Source organism: Sardina pilchardus, chromosome 21, assembly GCF_963854185.1.
Source record: "Sardina pilchardus chromosome 21, fSarPil1.1, whole genome shotgun sequence".
In the NCBI taxonomy this organism is placed as follows: Eukaryota; Metazoa; Chordata; class Actinopteri; order Clupeiformes; family Clupeidae; genus Sardina; species Sardina pilchardus.
Genome location: NC_085014.1, coordinates 27,014,934 through 27,034,006, shown reverse-complemented (window position 1 = coordinate 27,034,006; position 19,073 = coordinate 27,014,934). Strand labels below are relative to the sequence as shown.

Genomic DNA, 19,073 nt, shown 5'->3' with positions numbered 1-19,073 from the left:
AGGTACTTTTCCACCACTTCGCTGATTGGTGTTGTATTCCATCATGTTGCAGTCCAATTCTTGAACGTGATTGGATGGCGTGACATTAGGCCGTCCCACTACCTTCATCCCGCCTCTTCAATTCTCTGATTGGATGCAATATCTTCAGTACTGTCAGTCTATGAGGTTATTTTCTTGCCCAGTTATTTCTAAATGCCCGGACTTGTAGAACCCATAGCGGATAGGCTTTGATAGATAGAAGCCTGCACAGCTAGAGACAGAAGAGCCGAATCCATGCACTAACAACGAGGAAAATGATCATCTGCACGAAAAAAATGGATTATCGCCTCGGAACACAGTGCCAGCGCGTCCAAAACCAGGTATTAATGCAGCTACAAGGAAAATCTGTCAAAATGAGGCAACTATTACTTCAGCTGCTAACTCTAACATACTCAGAAGTTGTCTTCTAACTGACTGCTTAGTTTGACTGACTGTTTCTTACTAGCTGGAGAACCTGAGACAAGCTTGTTAAAAAAAAAAAGAAAAACGAAACAAAAGATTTACTTTGTCTCAGCTAACATTAGCTGCCGTTTTCTGCCTTGTTCGAAAACTACCCCATGGTGTTGGTAACGTTAACGTTAGCGTTAGACCATTAAAATACGTGACTGTGTCGATTCTTGGTATCCTAAATAATGATTAACACAAATACCCTAACTTGCTCTCACGATTAACATCAATGACTAATATAATTTCTGAAATTATTCTAGCAAGCTAATGCTTGCGTTTTGGTGTTTATTGTTTCTGCGAGATGGAGGTAACTTTAGTGAGGTGACAAATTGGTCGGTTGATTTTCTGAGATACCTCGGATAACAAGCCCACTGTTGATGAACAAAGTTCTTTGGCTGCAAAATGGCTAAATAACCCGTTGCTCAGCTAACAATAGGATACTGGCTGGTTCGGACCAGCTGAAAGGTCCAGCTGGCTGCTGCATTTGTAATATGTACTTAGCTAGTGTTACTTTAAAAACTTTATTCAACTGTATAAACGTCCGTGTCATTTTGTTATAAACCTTAAACTCTGATTTGCGTATTTTAAGTTCTTTCTACAAAATCTAGTAGGATGTCAAGTTTGCTGTGTAAGGCCAGAGCTCTCTATGGCTCTGGCTGAGGCTAATCAGCTACCCAGAGAACACCCCTCTATTCAACGTCATTGGCCACTGTTAGTCGTTGTTAACAAATTATATTAATGTTGTCATTAGTAAACATTATTTGTCCCCTATTGTCATGTAAAACGTATGTGAATTGTTAGTTTGCTGGTATCGGTAACTGTTAAGGTATTTTGCGTAGCTCTCGCGCAGCCTAAGCTAACTTGGATTGTAAGATTATTCTGCATATTTGGCTAACGTAACATATCCTGTGCGAAAAGTGAAAAGGAAAAAAAACTTTTAGCTGTGGCGCTAACAAACGTCAGCACGAATGTCTCGGATACTTTCTTAATTCATTCGTTTGTTAATTATGTTAGCAGGAATGTTTGAGAGAGAAGACAATATCCATTACGTTACGATTTTTCTTTTGTGTCTCGCGAAGATGCCGTGTTTAAACATCTTTGTGGTCCATTTTCATTGTCAGCCAGCAAAATACATAATGTACAAGTGTTCTACTCCTTTAGAAACTGTGAACATAGTTTCCCACAGCGTTAATGTAGTGGAAGCAGCCCCAACTGTCTGTACGAGTAACGTTAGATTAGAATAGCCTGACGCCTCAGAGGTAACTTGAAGCACTTCTGAATGAATGATGTTAGCTGATGATTCAGTTAGCTATGCTATCACGTTAGTTAGCCCCGCGATATGATACGTTTTTGTTCATACCTCAGTGAAATGTTGTATGACATTGTCTGTAAGAATGCACAAGTGCCGATTTCTTTGTTATATGTTCCTACTGCCGATCCATATTATAGTTGAAGCGCATGGCTACTGTCCATCACTAGTCTTTAATTTTGATTGGCAACCACTGTAACGTTAAATGCTGAGAATTTCCTTTGAGTTGTGCAAGGAAAATGCGAATTGTCTAGCACGACGTGCTGACAAAACCTTGCGTTTGGTGGTCTTTGCACGTCTTCATTCTGGATATATGGGGGGTTTTATTGATCGAGGTACCAAATTGGACTTTATGGTCGAAGGAAGACCTGAAAATAACAAGTTACATGGACCATCGACCTCTGTCCCAAATGTGCAGTTCTTATTATTTTCTTAACTGATTTTTATTCGCATTTCAATGCATGAGAAGATGAGTTTTTTCGTCTTTGTGTACTGATGTTGTATATACTGCCAATCAAAGTTGTTTTTCTCCTCTCTGTGGTGTTTTTCTTTGGCAAACCGACAGGGGGCGTTGCGTCTAGGGAAACTTGTTTACTGCATTTCTCAGTCTGTAGAACAATGGAGGAATGTGCTCTGTTAAACATTACTTTTTTATTTGACGAAAGCCACCTTACAGTGAGACTTGTTATATTCGTCGGCGATTATGTGTTTTTATGTTTTCCTTTTTGCCCAAATGATACCTTTTCAAAAGAACCATTCGATTTTTTCATTCATTGTGGGAAGACGACCTGTACGTCCTTGTTCTGCAGTACAGTTGTTCAATTTCGGAGCACCACTTCCCTTTGCACAGCTGTGTGTTTTACTTGTTAGGCAGACGAGATCATTAGCCTGTGATATCTGAGATCTCAATAACTTGGGCCTAAATTCTGCAGATTCAAAATGCTTATAGATCCGGATGTCATGTCCTTGATTAGAATGATGCAAAATACTTCATAACCATGTTTGCAACTAGGTATTGGGCTACTGTAGAAATGCCCCTCCTCCATGCCGAATCCTCTGTAAAGGAGAGAGATAAACAGTAAGTGTTAAAACACATTCTTATCTGTAGAATTGGTTCTGACACTTTTTTCTATCACATCTGGGCTCTCAGGTTTAAATGTGAAAGTCAATGGTGGTGATGAGAATCAGATTTTTTGTTCCCATTGAAGCAGGGAGATGTTCACGTTGCCATCATAATGATCGGGACCAATGAGTTGTTTGAGGCCCCGAGGATTTTTCTGTGTGACAAAGAATCACATCTAGTGCAGTCTAAAGTGTAGGCCCATTTCTCTTCAGACTCTGCGTCAGGTTGTGAAATAGAATATTCTGAATCAAAATAAAAACCTACAGAGTTATTTCTAAATGCATCACCTCTAAAAATGCATTTAGCAGTTACTGCATCCTTGCTGCATGGTTGCAGCTATTTTTATGTCCGTACTGCACCTTTTCAGCTGAGATTTCCTTTGTCCTGCATCCTGCCTGTCTGTGCAGCAGACAGCAGTGCCTGTGTGGCCACTGGAGGCTGTGTAAGCCGTGTCTATCTGTCTGGCCCTCTCTGTAATCACCCCCTGTGCTCTGCAGCTGGCTGTTTTGTTCTTCACATTAGGTTCAGGTTGCCAAGCCAGAAAAGAGGGTTGGGGGGCTGCTGTCCTTACAGTAGAGAGGGGGAGAGAGATGGGTGTGTGTGCATACCAGCAGAAGCGACACAAGCACATGACAAGGACAGACCCTTTCTGGACCTCCAGGAATGCAGATTAAACATCTCGGTCGGCCTCCTGTTTGCTCCACAGGGGCAAGACTTCTCCCTCTAGCTCGCACTTACTTGACTGGACTTTCTCCATCAGTTTAGGCTTGTCCTGCACACAAACATGGCACAGTTGAAATCGACACGCCATCACAGGCTGTCGTGTCTTCCCTCTCCTCCTGTTCTTCTCTTCTTTTAAATTGGCTGCCTGTCTGTTCACCTCCACCCAGAGACATGTCCCACACACGTCCTCTCCATCTTTTCTGAATCGGCCCATCCTCCACTCCTCCACCTCATAGTTAGCATGACACTGCAGGCAGCCTGAGCACAGACCAACAAACAATGAGGTCTAAGACTAATTCATTTGTTCTGAAAACCTCAGGCAAGAAATTCAGGTGAATACCTTGTTTAAAGAAGAAAACACTGTCATGACTCATTGGCTCTTAGATGTCAAGTCAAGTCACAACTCTCCGTTTACAGAGCATTTTTCTAATAATGCCAGAAAATGGATCACAGTCCAATATTGGCCACAGAAGAAGACAAAGGCTGTTGTGTGGGCCAGGTGGGCCTGTGGGGAAGTGGACTGGCAGTGCTGTGCTGTGCTGCTGATCTGATCAGTGGAGCTCCCCTGTGCAAGCAGCTTTGGTTTCGTTTGAGCCACAGTGTTGCTGCCACTGAGAAGAAATCCTCCTCTTGTGCTCGTGCCCACTGGCAGGCAGGGAGAGTTTTCTATTCAAAGCACCTGGCCAGATCCCATTCAAATGTATTCAAAGTCCCAAATGTTGTTTTGCTTTTTCTGCCAGAAGATGCAGTCAGGTTGGTGTCACTGTTTTTTTCAGTTGACCTAAGTTTTTCGCTTAAAAAAAAAAAAAAGTTAGCCTTACATCTCATCATTAACAATAGACACAGCTATAGCTAGTTAACACGTTGGGGCATAGCTAATGTTAAGTGATATGTAAAATATACATTTGAGTGAACAGGAAAGCTTGATCTTGAAGGGAAATATTCCCCCAGTTATTGGTGATTTTTGTTTGTTAAACTTGAGATGATGAATCAACTAAACTGAAGGAAGGGGAGGCTTGATGCTCTGACTTCCTGTTTGAAGTTTCTGTATTATTCATACCCAAGGACATGCCATGGCATGTTGGGGTTGGTTTTGTGTGGATGAGGAGTTCTTCTCCTCTGGCTCATTAAACCTTTTGGAGTTCAGTCAAGAGAGAACATCCCTAAAGGAGTCCTCCATTAGGGATCAAGAACCTTGGTAAGTTTATTAAAAAGTTGTTATCAGTTTTACGCTGGAACCTCACAATTGAGTAAACTGTCTAAATCCCCTTTAATGCATATGTATGCAAAAGGAAAAACCAAAGCAAACGGAACAGCAGACTGTTTGTGCAGACCTCCAGTCCACCTCATGACTTGTATTAGCTTTATTCACCCAATTCCACAAAGGCCAGGCATTTCGCAGATAGAGATGTTCTCTATGGTTCACGGGATGCTCCTCATTCTCCACATACTGATATCATTGGTTTCTCTGACTGGGAACACGTGAACGTTACACACTCCATTGAGCCATGACGACTGGGTTGGGAGGAGGAGGCATGGGCGCATAATTTTTATCTCTGTTTACCGTCGGATGTTTTTCTGGGTCATTCCAAAAGAGCTGTGGCTTGGGAGCAGACGTTCAGGCCCATGTTGATATGCGATATATTTACAAGCGCGACCACCAGCCAGTCCAAACCGTCCCTCTGGGGTTGAACCTGGTTGAAGTGTACGCCAAAGTTAGCATCTACCTCACCCACCCACCCACCCACCTCCATATGCATATATGCATGCACCCCTCCTATAATGTACATAACACATGTGGGATGTTGTCACGTCCTCGCGGTGCCCGCTCCCTTACCACCCCCTCCAGTGTGCATACAGTTACTGTTGTTAGTGTGCTGTACTATTGAATTTCTTTGATATTTATCGTTCTAACCACTAAAATGCCAACACTGTGGTTCGACCAACCAGCAACCCTCTTAAGACAAGACAGCGGTGTCCCTGCTCTCTTCGTTTATTTGTATGCCCACTATTCACTGAAGGTGACGAAAGTTGTGCGATCACAACATCCTTAAAGCGTTGTTTTACAATGCCATTTATTTACGTTTATTAACTAACTAGAGGCATTTATCTAGGGTGACCGTAAGATGTACAGTATATTGTATCTGTGTGTGGTGGGTGTTGCATGCATACCAGTCTTACATTATACAACAGTAATCAATAAGTTAACAGGGAACTGAGGACAGTGCAGATAAAGAAATTTGTCTTCACCTAAAATTACCGTAGTATGCCCCCATGAGAAGATTAAGATGAGTTTTTCTCCAGTTTTGCCTCTGCTGGCTGTAAACCCCTGCTGTCCCTACTGGCTAGAGAATGTAGAGTTTGCTTTTAATGACATTTTCCACTCAGAAGCAAGCCATGGGTATCAGTGCAACACTCTGTAGCATTTGCTTGTCGCGTCAGCTGGGATTCCAGTCATAGGTTTGCCCCGACACCAGTCGCGTCTCGGGCCATGTCTGAGATGACTGGCACCATTCCCACATAGGCGCATCTGGCACGGAGCCAAGAGTCACAATGAAGGAGTCAAAGTAGGGCTGCGTATAGGTGCACTCTTCCTATGCTGCATTATGTATTTAGTCTGAACTCAACAGTGAGTTATAGCTGCCAGTTGCCAGAACCTTTGGTAAAAAAAACTACGGGATGGGTGCAGTATCATATTATTTAGCCTATTTATTAGACCTATACTTATTATTATTTATTAGACCTATATGTTTTAAGATGTTGTGCTCATTTCCAGTTAATTAGTTTCAGTACAAAAATTACAATTGATACTCTTGTGAAAGTGTAGTTGTACTATTATATAGAATTAGAATATCTCTTACAAAACATTTGGAGAATACTCTCCTCTTGGGCTTATTGCCCCATTTGCCCAAGTCTCTGCTTTTGAAGAGGAACACGTTCAAAATATTGCCTAAAGCCTTTACCATTCATCCTGTTTTTGGCTGTTAAGCAACATTCGTTATATTGGACTTGGTGAACCCCTGTGCCCCAGTGAGAATAGGCCTGCACACACACACTATGGAGGGCCGTCACAGCAGCCTGGTGCACAGTTCCCGTTGCGCTGTTTAAGCTTTGCCTCGAAGCAGTTTGTGCACCTGCTCATAGGAGACTGAGAACGACGAGCACAAACATGCATGAAGAGCGCTGGCCCAGTTACGTGTGTGTGCATGCTCCCCCCCCCCACAATCTCCCCGTGTTTGTTTGGCCTTGCCCTGCTTATATAGCAAGCCTGGGAGAGACCGAGAGCGGGCCCTATAGGCTCCATAAGTTACAGTTTTCAAGTCACCCTTGACCCTCATCTCTACCTGCATGCACCATGCGCCTTTGTGTACTTTAGATGGCGGTGGGACTGGTTGAGTGACACGGCACCTGCGTCTCAGTGCGCTGCTCCCCCTATTTACGTACTTGCTGATCAGTTCCTTGAAGGAGTAAAGTGGGTCACGGTGGAAGTGCATGGCAGAAGAACTGATATCCTAATTCCCCCGCTCCCTTTCTCTGCCCTGCTTTCTCTGTGTGTTAAACATATACGAGTCCCGCCGCAGCAACCTGAGCCTACGTGAGGTGAATGTTCAGCTGGGTTGTGCCAACAGTCCATCATTTTCTTTTCCCCTTCTGGATGATCGTTGGTGATGTAACCGTTTCCCTCAGAGAGATCATGACGCGATTAATCAAAGTCCTTTATTGCTCGTCTTTGAGCTTTTTGATTTAAAGGCACTTAAAAGGTCAGGCCTGAAGCTGTGAAGTCCAGCGCCTGACCTGCAGTGGGGGCAGCAGGCATGATGACTCACCCAGTGTGTTTGCTCTCCCGGGGTGGTGGGGGGTGGTGGTGGTGAATATGCCAGACATGCCAGAAATCTTTCACGGTGGTAGCAGTTTTCTAGGAATTGTTTGTGTGAAGCCTCTCACAAAAACATGCCTGCTTGGGCTTCTTGGCCCAGGAGCAGAGATGGTGTTTATCTCGCTTATCTGTGCAACTGCTCTCCCAGCTGTCTCCCAAGGCTATTTATAACCCGGCGGGGTGGGGAGAGGAGGTGCGTCCCCCCACTGGGCACCAGGGGAACTTTAGCTCCAGAGCCTCCAGCAGGACGACCAGCAGGGCCGGGCCAGCGACGCTGGGCCTTACGGCTGCTGTTGCTCACGCTGGATCAGTACGTGACAACTCTCCAGCGATCCCCATGAAGCTACACATACACACACACACACACACACACACACACACACACACACGCACTCACACTCTCTCTCTGTCTCACACACACACTCACACACACACACACACACACACACACACACATACAGGAGCAGCCAAAACAGCGACACTCCTTCTCATCCAGCCAGGCCAGAGGCAGTCCAGTTTCCCCTTTCACATACCAGCGATCAGAGACAAGAAGCCATTTTAGCACCGGAGTTGTTATTTAAACCAAGACATTTCATGCTGCTTCTTAGAAGCTCTTGCTCAAGGGGGCATCGTTTTAGTACTGCGATTCCGTTTGTCCTTACTTGTTTTTGCCAGTGTGGGATATTGTGCTAAACTCAAAAAATGTTCTGCAGTCTATACTTGGGCTGTGCCTAGTTTACTTCATTAATGTGGAAAAAATAAGAATCTCGTCATTAGATTAGAAGTATAATGCATGTTCTGTTGTCTTTAATAGTTTGCTTAAATTCTGTTGTCCCGGGAATGAACAGGACAATCATATGCTTGTCTGATTTCATTAGAGCCATGTGCTTCTTGTTGTGCATCAGTATTTTTTGATGCTGCTGATTAAGAATGGATTTAATCATTCAGAGACGGGCTTGAAAAAGATGACCTATTAACGGATGACCCGAACACACAGTAGCACAGCTGCTACGTATCACATTTACATTGAAGAGCATGTGAGGGTTGTTGTTGTATAGTAGTGTGTATTGTTGGGTCGGTCTGTGGACAACATAACAGAATAGGAAGGGGACATACTATTCCGTCAGTTGCCAAAACGAATACTCCGTACGCGCCCAGTCAAGTGGTTATCTGGACTATCTCGTAGTCGAGATAAGGACAAGCCCATGGCCTGCACTAATCACTGATACGTTTAACTGTCAACGTGATTGCTGATTATATTGCTTTTTTCATTCTATCACTTCAGCATTGTGGAGTTGTATTGTGAGCATCAACTGTGCCACATTTTGGCCCATGATAAGACCCTCTCAGTGAAATGTCACTGGTCCGACCTTGTTGAGTAGGTCTGTGTCCTTAACTAAGTACGAGACAATACATAGACAGAAAAAAAAATCAGATATCTGAGGTGAAGACTTTATTCCTCAATATTTTTCCCAGAAACATCCAAGACCTTGGGTCTTGATCTCAACACCAGCAACGAGCTCAGAACTGGGCAATGACGTCCTTGTAGAACGCAGTACATGGAAGACCCACAAGGCCTGAGTCTCATTCAACAGCAGTTCAAATCAAGTATTCATAGCAAGTAGCATCGGAGGAAGAGGAGCAATAGGAGAGAGGAACTCTGAGGGTTAACTGAAGACGGCTCCATATTGGCATGCTTGTTTCCTATATCCCTATGAAGGTGTCCATTGTCTATAATGATGATGATGTCCATTATTCCTTTACATATGAATCAGTCCTATCTATCAGGGTTGATTTGTAATGCCACAGCAGACCTGAGAGGAATCCATTAGCATTCAAAGCAGAGGCTAGTGCCTGACCAGCATACTCCACTCCCGTCTGCCTAGAGCGGACCTGCCTGCCATCATGCTTTTGGTGTAAACATGTTTGTTTGCATTGATTAAAAAATATATAAAACCTTGTTAAAAACATTCATACAAACACCTCTTGGTTTGGGTTGCAGTATATTGGCACGGGCCCATGTAGGGCGAGCATGTATCTTTTTCTGTCTTTCCTTTGTCTCGCTTTGTCTTAAAGCTGTTTCCTCCTCCACCCCCTCATCTGCCTGACTGCTCTCTCTCTCTCTCTCTCTCTCTCTCTCTCTCTCTCTCTCTCTGTCTCTGTCTGTCTCTCTCTCTCTGCTGCTCTCATTTCCTAGTTGATTTTGTAGTCCTCCTTGTCTTACACCTCCATTCTGTTGCATGCTAAGCAGATCAGTTCTCCTCATTTTCTGTTTGTGTTGTGCACACACACACACACACACACACACACACACACACACACACACAAAAGCACAAGCATTTGAATCTGTCTTGGGATTGGGGCTTTCACACACTAGCCAGACAGACAGGGGAGAAAGAGACCGGAAGGAGGGGCAGGATCTGTTCTAATCCTCTCAATGCAGACACAATGCAGACCAACACTGGCAGAAAACACACACACACACACACACACACACGCACTTGCTTCTGCTCTCATTCAAACACACTGCCATATGTCCTCCTCTGTGTCAGAGAGGTATTGGGGCTTGTTTGGTGGTGATTGCTGGCTGCCCAGTCCTGTGTTTTCTGAACGGGAGGGTTTGTTTGGCACATTGCTGCTCAGGCTCTTGCGGTTTCAGAGCCACTGCTCCTGCGATGTTGTTAGATTGGTCAGCCGGAGATGTGAAAGCTGGAGGGTGTGCACACACACACACACACACACACACACACACACACACACACACACACACACACACACACACACACACACACACACACACTGCGCATTGTGTGTGTGTGTGTGTAGCACATACTAGAGTTCTATTTGTTTTGTAGGGTTCTCTGGTACATTTGAAACCCAGGACAATGGCTGGTGTTTTTTATGAAGCCACAGCCAATTTGCTTACTGCCTCGGCCGTCTCCACATTAGGGAGAGCTTTTTAAATATTATTCACAGGTGTGACATAGTTCCCCGATATCACTGCCATCATGAATGGCAGTAGTTAAAATATAGTCATGTTGGGGACCGAATTATACATACTTACAACAGCAGGCAAAGAAAGAGACGTGTGTTTAAAAAAGTATTGCTCATGCTGGGTGATGTCCGAGAAGGAAGTTGGAAGATAAATATTTGTGCTCTCACATCCCATTCCATTTCCATTTGATGATGATACAATTCTGCTTTTATTGTATTTGCAATTGATCTAGTCAATGCCTGGACCTAGCATACTCAGTGACTCATTTGATCCTTCTGTTTCTCACTACGATTTGCCATTCCCTTGTGCCTAACTTTTCTAAACCTTTTATCGTGTGTGTGTGCGTGTGTGTGCGTGCGTGTGTGTGCGTGTGTGTGCGTGCCTGTGCGTGCGTGTGCGTGCGTGTGCGTGCGTGTGCGTGCGTGTGTGTGCGTGTGTGTGCGTGTGTGTGCGTGTGTGTGTGTGTAAACAGGTGAAAGTGAACTCTGAGAAGGAGCGTACCTCGGCGCTGTGCATGAAGGCTCTGGGCAGTAGGGGGCGCCTGGACTCGGTGTCGGAGCACATGGCCTTCCACCCGCAGTACCTGGAGAGCTTCCTGCACACGCAGCACTACATCCTCTACATGGACGGCCCTCTGCCCCTGCAGTACCGCCACTACATAGCCATCATGGTGAGCACACACACACACACACACGCACACACACACAGCAATCAAACATTCAGCTGTGTTGTCAATCGTTGAGGCAAATCATAAGCACAGATCTGTCGACCAGATAAGGGATAATGTCGTCATTCGACATTCAGGAAAGGAAATTTACAGTTGGTTTGATGACATACAAATCTCTGAACCACACATTTGTTCTGACCTTTCTGCAAACTTTCCACATACACCCAGAAAGTCAAAACCCTGCCATGTATTCTTTCTACCTGTGCACTTAACACACTGGTGACAACTAAATGGTTGGATCAAACACTTGGCACGACTTTTACTTTCTGTACCCTGGATGTCTGGCCTCTGCATACACCTCATTAACTCTGTTCCTGGGCCTGTGTGTGTGTGTGTGTGTGTGTGTGTGTGTGTGTGTGTGTGTGTGTGTGTGTGTGTGTGTGTGTGTGTGTGTGTGTGTGTGTGTGTGTGTGTGTGTGTGTGTGTGTGTGTGTGTGTGTGTGTGTGTGTGTGTGTGTGTGTGTGTGTGTGTGTGTGTGTGTGTGTGTGTGTGTGTCAGGCGGCAGCGCGGCACCACTGCAGTTACCTGGTGTCCCTGCACACGGCCCAGTTCCTGCGTGCGGGCGGCGAGCGCGTGTGGCTGCAGGGTCTGGAGGCGGCCCCCGCACGCCTGCGCCACCTGGACCACATCAACAAGGTGCTGGCCCACCAGCCCTGGCTCACCTCGCGCTCACACATCCAGGTAGGGGCCGCACAGGTAGCACTCACCTGCACACACGTCCATGCAGCAGTCGAGTTCACCTACAGCATGCCAGTAATGCTCTTCCACAACATGTACAAGTAAAACATGCTGTCCACACCCCAACAAGACCTACACAGGCCATGTTCACCATCAGGCTACTCCACATCCACACCATTCTGAGCTTGTTTGATTCAGTTGAACACATTGTTGTGTAGTTTTCACCTCTCGTCTGCACTACACCGGCGTTTTTGAGCTCCTGGAACACTGGTTTTGGTTTTGCCAGATCCTCAATCGTGTGTGTGTGTGTGTGTGTGCAGGCCCTGCTGAAGAGTGGCGAGCAGTGCTGGTCTCTGGCGGAGCTGGTGCAGGCCGTGGTGCTGCTGGCTCACTGCCACTCGCTCTGCAGCTTTGTGTTCGGCTGCGGCACCGACGCCGAGCCCGTCCCCATCCCCAGAATCCCCCACGGCACGCCGCCCGGCTACTTCCTGAGCGACGCCGCCAACGGCAACACCACCGTGCCCCTGACGCCCAGCGTGCCTTCAGAGCGGATACCACGGCGACGGGTAAGGACCCCCCCCCCCCCGGTGCTGTTCTGAGGACGGTGTTGTTTCTGGGTGCTGCTGGGTGTGCGTTCAGTGTTCTTCAACGTCCTCTGTTCTCCCCGCAGTCTTTGGACTCCAGCTGTGACGTAGCTTTTCTCCGAGAGAGAATACAGAAGTCCCAGGAGGAGAAAGAGCGGAGAGGAGATCGGCTGCTGTCCTCGCAAACACTCTTGAACACAGGTAATATACACACACACACACACACACACACACACACACACACACACACACACTGCATTACATTTGGCTGACACTTTTTAACCAAAGCGACTTACAACATGGTAAACATTTTGAGCTTTTTAAAGGAATTCTAACAATTCTAGGAAAATGTAAAACATGTTTGCATTAGTAATCCAAAACCAAGAGACCGGATGAGTCATGAAGTAGTCTTGCCACTTCAGCCTCTGTTTTTTTTGTAAAAGTTTGACATTGCCACACAACTGCTTGTCCCATGGTAATTTATGGCCCAATCCGCGACGCAGCCTGATTGGTCTAGACATAAAGGTCATCCGTGCAGTGACAGCCGCTGCAGCTGCCTCGCTATTTCCCCCCTTTCTCATCTTTCTCCGTGTCCCCGTGTCCCCCCGACCCGCAGACGTGGACGACGAAGAGGAGATGGAGTGCTCCGCAGACCCCTCTCGCTTCGTCACCGACCCGGACTTCGGCTACCAGGAGTTCGCCCGGAAAGACGAGGAGCACTTACAAGTCCTGCGGGTGCAGGTGAGAACAGTGCCCCACCCAGCCGCCCACACACACACACACACACACACACACACACACATGCTCAAGGGCCCGGTTGTACATCATGTCCCAGAGTCAGCTGTTGTGCTGAGGCCAGTCGGGAGGACGTGCGTAAAGGTGATTAATGCCGCACGAGGATCCCGTCCCTCTCAGGCCTTCCGTCACAACAAGCGAGGAAGCTCTCCGCTCCATGTGTCCATGTGTTGCCACTAATACAGGTGACCCTGGCAGGAGGGTTGTTGAAAGGTCAGAGATCAGTGTAGTCCAGCATTAACAGATGGGGATCACCATCTCATTTTTTTAATTGCTTAGGTTGGTCTGGTCTTTTTTTGTTTTGTTTTGCGTGGCCTTTCCAAACATTTCAAACTTGATATGAAAAAAAATCAGCCAGATGGTGTTGTCAGAGTCAGATGGTATTGTCTGCGCATAGGGACGTCTGGCATGCTCAACTAGATATGCAACTAGATATTGAATTTCCACTTGCTCAGCTGCCAAAACCTTGGTATTCAAGTCACAGTTTATGTAACGGTGGGTGTTGGGCTGCATGCTTTTGTGTGTGTGCGTGCGTACATGTTTGTGTCCGCACAGGGATGGGCAGTATTTATGATGTATGTATTTTAGATCCATATTTCAAATACAGAATAATGATTTGTAATTTGTATTTTATTTGTCATTAAGGTGTGTGTGTGTGTGTGTGTGTGTGTGTGTGTGTGTGTGTGTGTGTGTGTGTGTGTGTGTGTGTGTGTGTGTGTGTGTGTGTGTGTGTGTGTGTGTGTGTGTGTGTGTGTGTGTGTGTGTGTGTGTGTGTGTGTGTGTGTGTGTGTGTGTGTGTGTGTGTGTGTGTGTGTGTGTGTGTGTGTGTGTGTGTGTGTGTGTGTGTGTGTGTGTGTGTGTGTGTGTGTGTGTGTGATGAGACTTGCATTCATGCGCTAGGAAACCCATTATTTTCAGTGGCTTGCTCACGTAAGAATTGGTCTGCCGCGGCGTGCTATAAATCATAGGTATTTTGCACTGAGCCCAGTGGCAAGCTCTACAAAAGTCTTTGAGACATTACCTCAACCATGAGTAGTTGAGTACCCTAGCGGCGAGCGAAGCATGCCGCATGTAATGTGAAGACCCCTTGTGAATCTCACCAATCTCAATGTGTTCCCTTCACACCAACCTCAATGTGTTCCCTTCACACCAACCTCAAGTTTCTTGAGAACTTTAATCATCCAATCGGAATGCTTTCAACTGGTTATGTGGTTACTCTGCAACATTGCTCCAAAGGTTGCCTAATGTATGGCCTAAAGCAACACAATGGAAAACTCATACTTATGGCCCTTGGCGTCAATAGAACACCATTTAGCACTTACACGGTACATCCCCAGTTAGTTAAAAAAAAAAAACTTAATGGGTCATGATCCTTCCTGATCCACAGCATTACACAGTGTAACATCAAGCAATCTTGGCAGAGACGGGGACAAATCTTGCCAGAATTGTAAAGCATTACCATGTCAATAGACAAGATAGTTTTGCCAGTTGTTAATCCTTCACCTCCACCTCAAAAGCATTGTCATTGTGTTCAGGGGGGATAATTCTCGAAACGTTTGCTATTTACAACAACAGAGTAAAATATGAATATATTGCGACTCTAGAGGGAGCTCTACGGTCGCCAGAATACCTAAACCTGCTTAGAGTACCTTTTTTGAAGAGTATTTTTAGTATTTTCAAAACGCAAAAACATAGTAGTTTATTTTGATACATGGTGTGGCTACCGCTCTTGATTGACACTGCTGTGTGCTCACGCAGGACTACTCGTGGGAGGACCACGGCTTCTCGCTGGTCAACCGGCTCTACTCGGACATCGGCCATCTGCTGGATGATCGCTTCCGCAGTGTGGCAGCGCTCCCCTCCCCACACGGCCCAGACCTCCAAAGAGCCATTTGGAACTACATCCACTGTATCTATGGCATAAGGTACAAGACACACACACACACACACACACACACACACACACACGCGCACAGACACGCGCACAGACAGTATTTAACGTCTGCCATCAGGAATCTCCTTCACTCTGACCTGTAAGCCTGATAGGCTAGCGACGGCTCTGAAGGTCTCTGTTTGTGTCTGTGTCTGCAGATATGATGACTATGACTATGGAGAAGTGAACCAGCTTCTGGAGAAAGGGCTGAAGCTTTATATAAAGGCAGTGGCTTGTTACCCTGACGCTACAAAGACGCCCCTCTGCACTCTGCCCTGGGCCCCACGCAAGCCTGCTGAAAAGGTGAGCACCGAGCAGCCCGCCACACCGCCACTAGGGCACCAGGAACCACGCTGTTTGGACTGCTTGAGTCACATACGCAGAGCTTTGGAAGGGCCATTTTGCTCACGGTCTCTTGTTGTCACACTTGGTCTTTCTCTTTTTCTTAATGGCTTGTTCTCTCTCTGTCTCTTCCTCTGTGTCTCTGTCTCTGTCTCTCTCTCTCTCTCTCTCTCTCTCTCTCTCTCTCTCTCTCTCTCTCTCTCTCTCTCTCTCTCTCTCTCTCTCTCTCTCTCTCTCTCTCTCTCTCTCTCTCTCTCTCAGGTGCATGTGAACTTGTTGGTGATGGAGGCGCGGCTGCAGGCGGAGCTCCTGTACGCGCTCCGAGCCATAACGCAGTACATGATCGCCTAGGGGACGCCCCCCTCGCTGGCGGAGTGATGGCTGGGGAGCAGGAGAGCGGGCCTGAGGGAGCGGTACGCGTGCACGCCGATGGTACGGATCCGGCCCAGGGCTGGGGGAACAGACCGACGCGATGATGGATGGATGGCAGAGAGAGAGAGAGAGAGCGATGGGGCAGATTCATTTGCTTTTCTTTCATCATTCAAAGTTTACCAGTGTGCCGAGGTACTGCTGTGAAGGTTCTTTGCCAAAGGTGAAAAAAAAAACTCTCAAAAGGTGCAAAGCAATCTCTGTTTGTGTTCAACGTTACGTTTCACTGACTTTGCCCTTAACGATTAATGTGCAATTATTAATATTATTATTGAGGAGTTCTTTTTCATTATTATTGTCTTGTGAATGACTGGCTAGTGTGTTTAAGAGAGACGAAGGACAAGGGGATTTCATGCCAACATCACATTCTCTCTCTGTCACTCTGGTCAAAAGATCTTAATCTCAAACAGGACTCAAGTTTAGGTCATTCATTGTACTGAATGTGAATCATTTAGTTGGGAGATGTCACAGATATCTTTTGTTCTGTGTGTCTGTGTGTGTGTGTGTGTGTGTGTCAGGGTATTTGTTATCGTTGTTGTTGTTTTTTTAAGCTAACAGAACATGGAAGTATTCCAAGTACATGGTTTAGTGGCAAACCTGGATAAGTTAACTCAGAGTAAGGGGTAAACCTCCTACAAAAAGAGCCCTATGGCATGAAGCCATACAGATATTTTATTAGGAGGTTTACCCCTCACTCTGAGTTAACTTATCCAGGCTTGTCACTAAACCATGTACTTGGAATACCCCCCCAGCAGACAGTTTCTTTGTGCTCGGCATGTGTTGAACATGCTCTGCACAATAGCTCATGTGAAAGGCAAAGTACGGGGAGAGGAAAGCACAACACTCTCCGGAACACGGCAGCCATAATCACACCATCTTAGTTTATTTTAAATAGCACTTTTTATAATCTGTAGAGTAACTCCTGGAGGGTGGCTGGTGGAGATGGGGATATGGGAGCTGGCCCATACTTCAGGCCTTTGTTCTGACACAGGGTGGTCCATGGCCTTTTGGACTGGAGGTTGCCCCTTGGCCAATTCAGAACAGATCCCTCCCATGCTCCTACACCCCCAAAGCACTTTGATCCTATGAGCTTCATGAACACGGGAAACCTTAGGACAGTAAGACATATAAACATCTCCTCTCCATTTAGTACAGATGGATTCTTGAAAGAAACCTTTTCCACGTCTGCCCTGATCTTGTTTTGTTTTTTAATGTGGGAACATTTGGGGAGAATGTGTCAGTCCAGTCTAAACCATAAGCCATCACAGTATTGGGCAATAACAGTCATACACTTTCCCTGGTTTAAACCCTTTATTGATATGTTTGCCAAGCAAGAGCACTTGCTGAGTATGAGTATTCTTGTGGTTTAGCAGCATTTGAATTGGTTCTTGTCTGATCCTTCTAGAACACTTTTACTTATTCTTATACCATATAAAAGTCACCCATGTGTTGGAAATCAGATGCCCAGATGAATGAAGGAGTTCTCATATCTGCTTGATCCCACCCTCCACCTCTTAGCCATGCAACCAGTCTGCAGTTTTTTTTAACATGAAGCATTGGCATCATCCTGATAAGAATTAGCAACAGCTGAAATAAAACATTTCATAAATTGATCTGCCATTTTGGAGGTTGGTGCCAGAGAGTCAATTGCTGCACCAACCAAACCCGATGGTTTTTTCTTTCTTTTTTTTTTCTTTCAACTTTTCTGAAATATCCCTCAGATGACTTTTGTGTGCTTTGAGTGTGTTTCTCAGTCTATTTCTCTGGTGTCAAATGCCACTGATGGGTCGATGGGTCTGATCGAGGTCATGGCATAAGTGGGTCTGTTAGTTCTGTGATAGAGCCATGGTAGACTTGAGATGAGAGCAGGCAACAATGATATTTAATGAAGGTACAAGTTTCAAGAACAGATCAACATTGTTACCACCTTGTAGGAAAATGTTTTTTTTTTTTTATGTACTTTTTAACTAAATCTTTTTTTTTATGTTGCATTAGTTTGTTTCTATGATTGTTCAGCTATTTTATGTGTTTGTGTGTGTGTGTGTGTGTGTGTGTGTGTGTGTGTGTGTATGTATGAGAGTGTGTGTGTATGAGTGTGTGTTCTGTTATTTGTTGTTTTTTGGAGCGCGGGGGGGTTATTCGCTGCTAAATCCTGGTTCCTGTGCGCTAAACTGAGTATCTCAGACAGCACAGTGGGAAAGACCCCTGCGTGCGTGCGTGCGTGCGTGTGGGTGGGTGTGTGGGCATCACTGTCTGGTGTGACCACGGGTGGAGGAGCTACGCAGATATCAAAACGTGCTTATCACCACCAACGGGATGGTTGTCTGACAACATATGACAACATATGAGCTGTGAACATGCAAAATCAAGTCTGTCAGAAGTGTGCCACCCCTGACCATGTGCAGTGCGGTGCCTTTTTGCATAGGGTTGAGACGCTTAACTTGGATGGGTGTGTGTGCGCGCGAATGTGTGTGTGTAAAGAGACTGCAATATCTATGGACTGCTCCACGGGCTGTTAACGCCATGCATGTGTTTGCTCTCTTGCGGTGTGGGAGTGAAGAGGAGACCAATCAGAATGGGCTCTGGACGAGCACGTACACCCCCCTCCCCTGGACTTAAAAAGCTGCTACTGTGGAGTCATGGTGACTGACAGTCTGCCACCACACTTGTGTGCCCCAACAAGGATGAAACGTTGCCCAGGAACAGGGCTGTGCTGATTGGCTAGTCAAGATTCAGTAGCCAATTGTGGCGCCTCTTATTTTTCATTTTGTTTGCGGGCCCCTCCCATCTGCCCAAAGAACTTGCAGGACAGTGCCTCTGACACTGGGATTTGAAGGAGCATGGCTATAGCCCAGTTGTTCAATTATTATTTACCACGTAAATAAATGGACAGTGAAAATAAACAAAAAAAATGTCAAATATAAGTGCAAAAATGAAAAAAAAAAAAAAAACTTTTTTTCTTCGGAAATGTGAAAACTTATTTTTTCTATAAAGATATGTGATATCATGTCAGTGGTTTGTGTGCTTATTTCTGCATGGGAGGTGGTACTGACTGAGTTCATAACTGCAGC

General features: G+C 45.8%; 1 protein-coding gene across 1 annotated transcript; it reads left to right on the top strand.

Moving 5' to 3' along the window:
* The first annotated feature begins 202 nt into the window (after positions 1–202).
* sesn4 (sestrin 4) lies at positions 203–19,009 on the top strand. Its single transcript, XM_062524623.1, has 9 exons — positions 203–359; positions 10,986–11,183; positions 11,740–11,922; positions 12,240–12,485; positions 12,590–12,704; positions 13,120–13,244; positions 15,057–15,223; positions 15,390–15,534; positions 15,835–19,009. The coding sequence occupies exons 1-9, from the start codon at positions 294–296 to the stop codon at positions 15,922–15,924; spliced, it is 1,335 nt and encodes a 444-aa protein (XP_062380607.1). The 5' UTR covers positions 203–293; the 3' UTR covers positions 15,925–19,009.
* The last annotated feature ends 64 nt before the right edge of the window (positions 19,010–19,073 follow it).